The sequence below is a fragment of the Phalacrocorax aristotelis genome, chromosome 7 (assembly GCF_949628215.1).
Source record: "Phalacrocorax aristotelis chromosome 7, bGulAri2.1, whole genome shotgun sequence".
In the NCBI taxonomy this organism is placed as follows: Eukaryota; Metazoa; Chordata; class Aves; order Suliformes; family Phalacrocoracidae; genus Phalacrocorax; species Phalacrocorax aristotelis.
The window spans coordinates 37,885,583-37,896,583 of record NC_134282.1 but is presented as its reverse complement, the minus strand read 5'-3'; the positions used below and the strand labels follow the sequence as shown (position 1 = coordinate 37,896,583).

Genomic DNA, 11,001 nt, shown 5'->3' with positions numbered 1-11,001 from the left:
ATGTTAACACCTAGCCAACACCTTTTCTCTGGAGTCTTCATTCTCGTATGGACTAAGTTTTCCTGATATCAGAAGTTCTGCTTACCATACAAAGAGCAGTCACTGTAATAGAATGTAATGAGAAATTAAGATCATTTGCACATCTTTTTTTTATTACTCATCTTTCTACTGCACAGTGTCCATGCTTTTCTTAGAACAAAAAACTACCACCACCCCCACCCCCCTTTTTGTGTGCGCGTATGTGCATGTGCGCGTGTGTGGTTTTTGTTTGTTTGTTTGTTAGAGGAAGTGAAAGAAAACCACCTGAAGTTTGCTGTGGAAAGGTATTAACTTTTATTTAGTCTAATTTACTTCACAACTCAGCATCAGGAGTTTATAATCTTCTTGGCACTGCTACTTTGCTCAATAAATCATTATCAGGCACAAAGGTTTTAGTTTCAGTTGAAATAGTGAACTCTTAAACCATCACATCAACAGCGTTAGAAACCTACTGCCTAGAGCAATTTGAGGTACAGATGTCTGTCTCGTGTTAGAGGCAAATTCAAGATTTCATCCTTTGCTTAAATATATGTTAGAAATGTTTTGGTTTTAATGTCTTTCCGTCTGAGAGCAAGCCAAAACCTTTGCCCCACTTGCTACATTTCCATTAAAAATACAGGGCAGTTAATATCAAAGTGGAAGATGTGCAAGGCCTGGGTATTCATATACACACAAACACATTCATTTCTGGAATGAAATAAATTTCTTTGATAAGTGGTAGTAAATGGTGAATAAAGTTGTACCACGATCACTAAGTCTACAATAAACTCTACCTCACAGTAGTTAATGACACTGGAGGTACAGCCTTAACCACATCAACCAGCATTTTGTATTTCCCTCCCATGTGGTTTACAGTATAGTACAAAAGTCGTGATATAAACAGCCAGTAACAGCCAAAATAGTGCACATTTTCTAGAAAGAGACAAAAAAAAGACAATAATCTTGGTAATTTTACTACTCTTGCAACACCAAAATGGCATTAACAGTATCTTGTTTTAAATGGTGAACAGAAATTAGAAGTTGAAAATGTGTACATATACACACACACACACATATATAACACTTGTATGTCAGTATTCTGTACACAGAAGTTAGATATGTACTCACACCTCAAAATTGCTTTTGAAAGTTATTAAAGACATTCAGAGCAGTCCCTACTGACTATTGATAAGGCAACTGTGCAGAGTGGAGAATATTTTAAAATTAACATTTAGTACCTGTCTTTCCAAAGTAAATTAAAGAAACTAAGATATTTAACTTATGAGGAAGAAACAACACATGCAGGCACGCAAGCACACACACACAGCAGTTGTTCAGACCCCTCAGAAGGCAAGGCCTGTGGGAACACAAGAAAGCAGAATCTTGTCTACGTTTCTGGGGGAGTGTGGATAGCTCCCCTTCCTCCCTGCAGGAGGTACCCCACCTTGCCGTCTCCGTGCTTATCGCCACCTCAGCCTCTACTTGCATATCCCCCCTTTTTGAACTGTGTAAAATCTCTTTTTACATCTGTTTGGCAAATAGATATTTAGACAGTTTTTTTGTTTATTATAAAGGCATATTATTTTTAACCATCCTCCTGTGCTATATACATATAAAATACAAAGACCATCTGCAGCATCTGTACACATCTCAGAAGTGAAATGTAAAAATGTATGAAATCTTACAAAAGACAATCCTGTTTAAATATAGTACCCAATTTTTCCCCCAAAGAATACTAGCCTAAACATTAATATTTTTTTTTAATTCCACCAGCTCCCTGTATGGAGTAATTTATTTACACTTTTTTTTGGTACCTTTAAACAAAAAAAGTTATACTTTAAAGGAAAAGAAGAAGACACTATAATTTTTAACTGTAGTTTGCAAAATAAAAAATTGGTACCAAAAGACACTAAGCACACAGGTTGAGGTCTTTCATGTCAAGTATCAGGCCAGGGAAAGCAGTAAGCCAATAAAAAAAAAATCATAACAGCAAACTACTACAGACATTTGAATAATGAATTGAACCAGTTAGATGACTGCTCCAGCAAGCCTGTAAATACGCACAACTAGTTTGTGGACCATTTAACATGCTCAGATCATCTTGCAGCATAATCAGGCAATTGAGGTGAATACATGTTTTTTCCTCACAAACAGTTGACCAGAAATAATCTGGCATTATGTCACAACAGGGATGTGCGTGTCCACATGCAGACGCACACATGCACATGTATGCACAGACACGCTCAGCTGCTTTGCATAAAAACAGGTTTTTTGGGGTTTGGTTAGTTAAAAAAAAAAAAACAGGAAGTCTTCTCCCCCCTCCCCTGCCCTGTTGGCCCACCTTTACAATGAAACTGTCCCCTTACTCCCACCAAACCACCCACAGCATGCGAAAGCAGCACACCTAGTGCCCCCCCAGCTTTATATGTTAGGTTTAGCCTGGGGAAAACAGGCTTCTGTATGCGCTGGACTGTTCTAGCACAAAGCTGACACCTTAAGGCCACTCCAGATGCATATTCTCAAAAATAAATACTTGAGCAATCTTAGATATCCAAAACCCACATTGTGATTTAGGCTGTGCTGAAGACCAGTTTGGTTTTACAAACAAATTAAGAGCTCCAAATCCCATCCCTCCCTGCCCTTTTTTTAACTGTAATATGCTGTGTATTATCATCATACAGCTTCCCCCCTGCATAACTGAGAATAGCTTCCGGTCTATCATATAAGGTCCTCAGTGCCTCAACTTGTTAGCACCTGAACGGAGGTTTAGTGTAGGTTAAATGGCATTTGTGTTTTACACAGAAATCAGTTAATATCAAATATAGCCTCGCTGTTAAGACAAGGTAGTTGACAGAAGCCTTAACCTATGAGAATGACACATTACTACTCCTCCACCCTCCTAGCATATTTTACTCTCTTGCTTTTTCTCCCTATGAAACGTGAGGCTTTTTCTAGCACAGCATCCAGGGCAGAGGTATCATTTAAAAGGTTTTGGAGCAAAGAGGAAGCTGCTGCATTAAGCAGAGGGAGGCTGTTGGATTTAATTCCCTCAAGCAGTGCTTCTCCATTGCACTGTCCCTGTGGACCTGCATGTACATAAAAAGGTGGCACTACTAACCACTCTTCTTCCAGCACCTGCTTACACATGACAACAGCACTAGCCGCCCTTGTGGATTTGGCCACCTGGAGCATGTCCTCCTTCCTGGAACTCAGTAAGGCTTAAGTATCAATTCTGCTGAAAGCAGGACAGGATGAGGAGAGGGTTGGCAGGGATCAGGATCCGTGCAGGGGTATAATGCTGAGTATTTGAGGTGCTTATATAAAAAAGGCTCTCATGAGACTTAGAAACAAGCTTAACCTAAAGGAGGAAAAACCTGCTGTCTCTTCTGTTATTTCCAGAAATGGAGCAGGGGAGGCGGGGGATGGAACAAGAACTTACACTAACAATCTGCTGGAAAAACTTGGGGGTGGGGGTGTCAGCTGCATTAGAGTAATCTTGCTACTGTTTCCTCCCAATTAAAGGCACTTCTAAAGCTACTACAATACCATATCTACAGTAAATGTTTTAAGGTTAACAGTGCATTGTCCTGAAGTTGATTTCTAGAGTCTAAAGTGAAGCTCAAGACAAAGAGCACAAATCTGACTACTTGTTTATGAATACATTTTGGGGAGAGAAAGAAAAGGGAACAACCTCCCCCATGGATACACACTGTATTAACACACATGTAAGGTGATCAAGTCACAGAACATTAGTATGTACGTATGTCCTTCCTGAAGAGGCAATCTGATAAAATAGTTTGTTCCCAGATTCCAGCTGTCGGTCTGTGCCCACTGCACCTGACTACTTTGATTTGCCAAGCTGTTTTGACACAAGAGTCCCTTCAGTCACTATCTCGGAAAAAAGATATTTCAAGCAGAACGCTCATTAATGACCACACCAAGCCTTTCAATTAGCTAATGAAATGCTCCATCACATAATGAGCCAAACCACAGAAATACAAAAGGAATCGGGGACAGCAGCCCTAGCACATGAGAACTACTGAAGACAAAATTGTGCGATTTGAAGCATGACTCGCTTTGCTTTTAAATATTTGTGCAAAACTTATGTAATGTTTGTATATAAAAATTATTACAGCTTTCAATGCCACATTTAGCAGTGTTATCTTAGAAAAGAAAAAATGATATGCTGTATTCTCTCCAAACCTTTAAACTGTCATCACATCATCTTAGTCTTCATTTGCAAGTGTCTCAGTGGATAGCCAGATTTTGGCACCACTTAAAAATTTGCTTAAAGGTGTTCCCAGAATGCTCCGTCTGCATAGGTTCCCTACAGGAGAAAATGGGAAGGAGGAGGAAAGAAAGTCTGGGGGCCCAGAGCTGTCATTTAAACCATTTGCTCTGAAGTACATCCTGCTTTGATCCAGTTCCGAGCAGTTGCCTTGCAAAGAAGAATTGCTTTTGTAGTGCCGAAGATTCCGGTTTAACATGTCTACTTCATCTGCCAGCAAAGAAACTTTATGGAAAGCAGTGATGAAGCCACCATGATTAATCTGGGCCTCAGGAACCCAGCGGAAGTAGCAGAGTTTCCACAGTTTTATTTGCGTTCCAGAGAGACGGGGTAGAATTACACCATGCAAATCAACAGGCTTTGCAAACCAGTCTCTGAAGTACTGTTCCATACTGTTATTCTGACTCTCTGTTTGCTGTAAAAAGTCCGGTTTCACTTTTAGTATCAGAGAGTTTCTTCTTGGAAGGAACTCTTGCTCACTGATGACTCCATTTTTTAATGCTGGGGGGACACCTCGCAATGTAGAGCTGTAGTTTTTCTGCAGAAAATAAATAGTGGTAATTTTCCAGTTTTATGCTCATGTGAATAGCAGATTTCCCTGAGCTGCTAGGAGAAATGTGACCTTTTAACAGTTCTGAGCTTGTGAGTCACTACTGCAGGGCTCACAGGGCAAACAGCATGGCCACCTGTGGCCTTTAAAGAGAAATATGTATGTTCTCTAGACTTCCTAAAACAATGAATGATTGAATTAGTTTTTACTGAAAAAACTGACAACCCCAGGAGAAAAGAAGTGGCATGTCATCACTTTTCCATAGCTGAAATAATGCAAATGTTGACAGAGAGCTCAGCCTACGTATCAGAAAATGACCTGGAACACAAGGTTCAACGATTTACATCTTCTACAGAAAATAGTTTCTTTAAGCTGGGAAGCTAAGAGAATTAACGCTCCTATGGCTAAATTGAGGGTGTAACACTATATAACTGTATGTTTTTAAGCATTAACACCATATAGTTGAGCATAGAAACAGGCCATTCACAGACAGACATCACTAGAGTTACCTTTGAGCGTTTGAAAGTTTTCACTGCTCCATTTTGTACGCATGGCGCGCTCTTTCCAATGTAAAAAGGGTTGTGAAAGAGCAGGCGATCCCTGCTTGTGAACTGAAGTGACCAGTCCCAAACACAAGGAAATCTGAGGCCTTTCTCATCACCCAGCTGAATATTTTTGCTTATGGCAAATTCCTGCAAGAAGTTAACATTCAGGCATATTAAAAATCAAAGAAAATAGGTTTATTCACAAAACTTAATTATAAACCAGTGCATAACCACTGGGCAAAGAAGAGCAGGGATATAATTTAGAGGTGGCTGCAGATCAAAGCACCAGAGCAGTAGGACAGCCTAGCCCACTGTTGAAGAAAACAGCTGTACCGTGATTTTAATTTGTGCAATGCAGAGGCAGGACTAATGATTACTGAGCAAAAATTACTTTTTCAATTACATTGTTTGTTTGCTGAATCTTAAACCCCCCAAACACCAACAGTCGGTCCCTCAATGCTCTGCTTCTTTGTAAGGTAGCTACCTACAACTTTAAAGGGAAAATGTTTGTTTAACAAAGAAAGTAAGTTTTACTTTTATCAGCCATCAAATGTTTTCTACACACAGTTCTGATAAGCTCCAGCTTTTCAAAAACAAATTTAAGTGTTCAGCTTTCTAAATACCTTCATTGTGCATTACTATTTGAACTTTATGCAGTCTTTTCCAATTTTTCCAACTATTTAAACAATTATGTCAAGATTTCAAAGTTTGCCTGAAGTGTGAAATTCATTTTATTGCCTTTCATTCTACTCCATCAGTTCCAGATATAAACCCGTTTCCTAGAGAAGTATAAATAATAATGTAGAATAACAAAGCTTTTCTAGAAAAAAAGAAACAAAAAAAAAGAAATTCAATAGACTTTCTTCTTGAATAGTTAGTTACCATCTATGCAAAAATCACCTGAAAGGACATTCTGATCATATTCATCTGGGGAGCTGAATATTTTGCCCTGAAGAGAGCGTGACATTTTGAAACATAGAAAGGAATGCCATTTAATTGAGATTATGTTATTTCCAGAATGGCAGGCTGAAGTCTCTTATTGGAAAAATAGGTGTAACACTTCATACTCACAGTGCTTTCCTTTACTCGCTGATGAGGACAATTGAAAAGAAAAGTGCCAAACAATGAGATACGTGCACTGTCGTACAGTATGGTCAAGTACATTTCAGAAAACTCGAAGGCTGCTGGGTATTGTTCTAGCAGCTGCCAAACACAGTCAAGAAACATCAAGAACAAAGGAGACTGGGAAAATAAACAGAAAATTATTAGGTTTAACATAAGCTTTTCCTAAGTCATACCAATTTCCTTGCAGTTAGTGCTTTAGCTGTACCTCTGGTACATTCCTCAACAGGGTAAACTATTGGGAGTATTGTGTTTTTTACGATTTCATGCAACTGTAATAGCCTGTATTCCTGTTTAGCCACTTTCCCAAGCAACTATGTCAACCGGCTTTCTCAGTGTTACCTTTCCACAGCTTGCCCTTCTCTGGAAGAAACCAATCAATTTTTTCCTGCTCACGTTGCTGCAAAAATGCTTTCTGCCATCTTGTATGTCCCTCATAATTTCCAAATTAGTGCATATTTGAGCCCTCCTTACTACGTGACCTTGTTTTCACAATTATACACTTCCTTCTTGTTTAAAATGACTGGAGAGCTTATCATGCAGCCACATTACCTTCTCACTACACTTTCTAGCTCCTTCCACAGTGGCCCATGACTGGCAAAAGTATTAATTATCATTTATATAAAGCTTTAGATATATTTTCCTCTTCCCAGTTTCACTGTTCTGTATGTCCTTTCCCAGGCTCAAAGTATGTGCTTTCTCATTGTTTCCCCCTTGGTTTCTTTATCCCTTCATGCATTTGCTCTGCTTAGTGTCCTCAGTTTATCTGTTGGCTCCACTCCCTGGGAATATTGCTTTTCTATTACTCTTGGGCATTGTCCCTGAAAAAGGCTGCTAACCTAGGGCCCTCTATTTTGCCAACTGCAATTACAAGTCTCTCCTTTGCAATGAAGAGGCCAAATAAGATTAGCTGGAAATACTGAAAATCACGCACTGTGCTACCCTCTAGTAATCTGTTTGGCACCTGTGCATCAGTTCATAAAGCTGCAGTGCTTCTCTGACAGCTCAATACTTTGAAAAGTACTGCATACTGATATGACTGCATTCCAAAAAATCAGGGCGAAAACAGATACCCTTGGTAAAACACCCAACCCCCTCCAAAGCCACTCTTAATCCCCTTCCATTTCAATTCAAAACGTGGGCTGTGCTAGCATTTTTAAGAGCGGGACCTTGTCAGGTGTAACACTGAAGCACCATAAAAACCCAGCAACTGGTGTTTCACTGATTCTCACATGGCTACAGAGGATAAATATATCTCTACCCTGGACAAAGACATATTTTCTCTGACATTAACTTCACCAGATTTGAATGAATTAAAAAAAGTTTTTACTTTTAGAGTTCTGTTTTAATAAATGTTCAGGATGATATTAACCAGATACTGTTATCACATACAAATACAATACACTTTTACCTCTTTATCAGATCTTTTTAAGTGGTTACACCTGTCTAAAAACTGATATCCCGCCATCACCCATTCCTTCTGTATTAAGCTTTGAAATCCAACAATTGTTCGAAAATAGGGATCCAGCATGACTTGAATGAGAGAAGCAGCAAGACAGCTCAGGTCCCGTCCTTCTTCCTCTGTGAATAACATATAGAATGTATGAAATGCACAAGGTATATATGCACATATACAGAACTAGATCTCAAAGAGCAAAAAGTGACAACTAGGTCTGGTGGTGTTCTTTAATTTCTTTTAAAACATGTTTTTTGCTGCTGTAATAGTTCTCAGAGTTTCAAAAAAAACTAGAAGAAAAAAACACCTTTTTTTTTAAACTGAGACTGATGCTATAGAAAAGGTTCCTGCAGTATCCATCGCAACACTGCATTCATAAAGAACAAAATACCCACCCAAACGCCTGGTATTTAAGCCAAGATGTGCTGACAAGGAGGGTGTTCATGTTGCTGGAAATTTTCAACATATTTTCCACCCTGAATCAATTTTTGGAAGGCCATTACATGGGGAGAGGGGGATATACCAGCTGAACTGGTCTTCTAAAAATTACAGAAATTACAAAATTTGTGATCTCGATATGAGCAAGTTTTTTAGTGTCTTTTTTTCCTGGAATATCTGTTTGCAAGAGCAGCCACTGTTAGTGAAACACTTTTTTATATAGGACCTCTGAATAAAACCAATATTGCTTAAATAAGGAATATTAGCCTTATTACTGTGTTAATTAGCCCAATTAACTCATTACAAAAGTTCACCCTAAAGTTTTGATTCTATCATATCGTTATCAGAATAAAACCCACAAAGACTCAAAGTGAAATATTCCTTTGATGCTATTGACTATACTACAGTTGAGACACATAACAAAGTTCCTTTCTAGTTCCTCATATGCCTAAAATATTTAGAAGCAGTGTGGTTGACGCATGAAGATTACAGTTGATTTTATCTAAATGTGTTTATCTACACTATCACACTAATGGTAAGATTTCTAGCATGCTATATGGTTGTATTACCTTGTAGAATTACAGAAACATGCTTACACTCCATCGTATATACAAGCTCAGCAGAATGCTTAAGAAATGATCTAGACAGGAAAAGGAAACAATACAACAGTTAATATAACATATCAACACTCTAGAAGAAAGAAATATTTGGGATATCTATATTTTCTTAACTCATATATTAAAATGGAGAGTCCTTGAACTGGTTTCACTGCTTATTTACACTGATGAACCTTTTTCACATCTCATTAACCATCATTTTATTAATGGTACAAACCTAATATACTCTAACCAGCGAGTATTTTCCAGTGAGGATAGCCACTTCTCTTCAGATTCTTCAAAAGGCTCTGCAACAAGGAAAGTAATTACATTGCAGAACAACTTCAAATAACTGTTCATATTAGCCAGCTCTACTAGAATTTGTTGTATTTCAAGAAAAGAACCACCATGAAAGGACAGTCCAGCATACCATTAACACACAGCTGTTTGAGTTTGATATGTGCAGCCTGGATTTCCTGGATGTTGGGGAGACACTTGTCCAGATCAGATTTGTAAACATCACTTCTTAGGGGATGGCTTCGAGTTACTGCATTACAAATCCTAAGAAAGAAAAAGCATTAGCCCTTTTATTACTGGAGAGGAGGGAAACAGTCTGCCAAGAAACATGCCACAGTCTTTTACTGCAAACAACTAAACCCAGATAAAATATGCACCTTATTTTTAAAAAAAGTTTTCAGTTTATGTTCAGGAGAATATAAACTCTGCCACAAAGCTATTGCCACAAATATTTTTGGTATCTGCTAGTTACAAAACAAATAATGGCAATGCTGGATCATTAAAACAACACATTTGAGAAATGAAAATCTGAGGCCGACTTAAGGTTAAATAGCTCTACTCAATTCTTAATTTTCCACAATTTTTAATAAGACTTTTCCATGCTAAATAACAGAACATACATAAAGTTTATAAAGCCAGGATATCTGACAGGGTTTTAAATAAAACTCAGAGCTCCAGCCTCACACACACAATGCAAGTGTTTGTACTACTACAAAAAGTCACCCTACAACAAAAAATATCAAGCTAGTAAACTACTTACACAAGGTTCTGAATGCCTTCATCTTTCATCAAGGACAGTGAATCACAAGTATTTCACAGAAATACCATGGCTATTCTGGCACTATATCTATACCTATAGAACTGTATTTCTCGATGCCACAAATACAGTAACTTTTACTGTGTCTTGCTGAAGCAGGTAAGAAAATCTCCACCAAGGTAAGTTGTATTACAGTAACATCAATAGAAAAGATTAAGTCTGATTCTTTTATCAATAAATTCTGTAATCTGAATGACTAGCTGCCTAAAAAAAAAAATCAACATGCATTAAAATTTGAAAAGTATTCAGTATTTGAAATGGAAGTAGACCTTGAATAGAAATTGTGCCAGAACTATATTCAGAGAATAGGTTCTTAAAAGCTATTGTACTACAACATTATGAAGCAAGTACCCTCTCAATTACCAGTTGCTGCTGTATGTTACACAGTCACCTCTTGCATTATCCTATGTGTCTAATTAAAGAACAAAACTAATCATTTACCTTTGATCTATTCTTCTTTGCTGCAGTACATCTTTAATGTTGGCCATTCTTACAAGGGCACTCCCATTAGGGTGATTCCAGGACCATAACTGACAGAGGAAGAAAAAAAACACCACACAAAAAATGCAGGTTAGTGTTATTCCACAGAAATTCTTTTTCTTAATGCTATACACAACACCGTGTTAATTGGCATACGTATCTTTAAGATTAATAGTATACAATGATCAAGAACAGTAATAGAATAAAGACTACACTTACTGGCATTCGTCTCCCAATAAAAGAGTAGGAGTATAGCTTAAGGTCTTGATCTGCTAAGGAAGATGGAACCACAAAATATTCTGGAAGGCTTGGGGAAAAAGTATGATACAAAAGGTTACTTTTCCCTATGTATTTTACCAGCTTTTCCCTTATTGCAATGCTGTCTTACCAACTC

General features: G+C 38.0%; 1 protein-coding gene across 2 annotated transcripts in view; it reads right to left on the bottom strand.

The window, feature by feature from the left end:
- Window positions 1-309: 309 nt before the first annotated feature.
- The window catches only part of MTMR10 (myotubularin related protein 10), a 40,786-nt gene continuing 30,094 nt past the window's right edge, over window positions 310-11,001 (bottom strand). For both annotated transcript variants that reach the window (XM_075100148.1, XM_075100149.1), the window contains exons 8-16: window positions 10,827-10,914; window positions 10,569-10,657; window positions 9,444-9,574; window positions 9,252-9,321; window positions 8,987-9,057; window positions 7,935-8,104; window positions 6,473-6,643; window positions 5,366-5,548; window positions 310-4,844 (exon numbers count right to left, since the gene is read on the bottom strand). In XM_075100148.1, coding sequence (XP_074956249.1) covers window positions 4,245-4,844; window positions 5,366-5,548; window positions 6,473-6,643; window positions 7,935-8,104; window positions 8,987-9,057; window positions 9,252-9,321; window positions 9,444-9,574; window positions 10,569-10,657; window positions 10,827-10,914 — 1,573 coding nt within the window. In that variant the 3' untranslated portion in view covers window positions 310-4,244. The remainder of the gene's footprint in view (window positions 4,845-5,365; window positions 5,549-6,472; window positions 6,644-7,934; window positions 8,105-8,986; window positions 9,058-9,251; window positions 9,322-9,443; window positions 9,575-10,568; window positions 10,658-10,826; window positions 10,915-11,001) is intronic.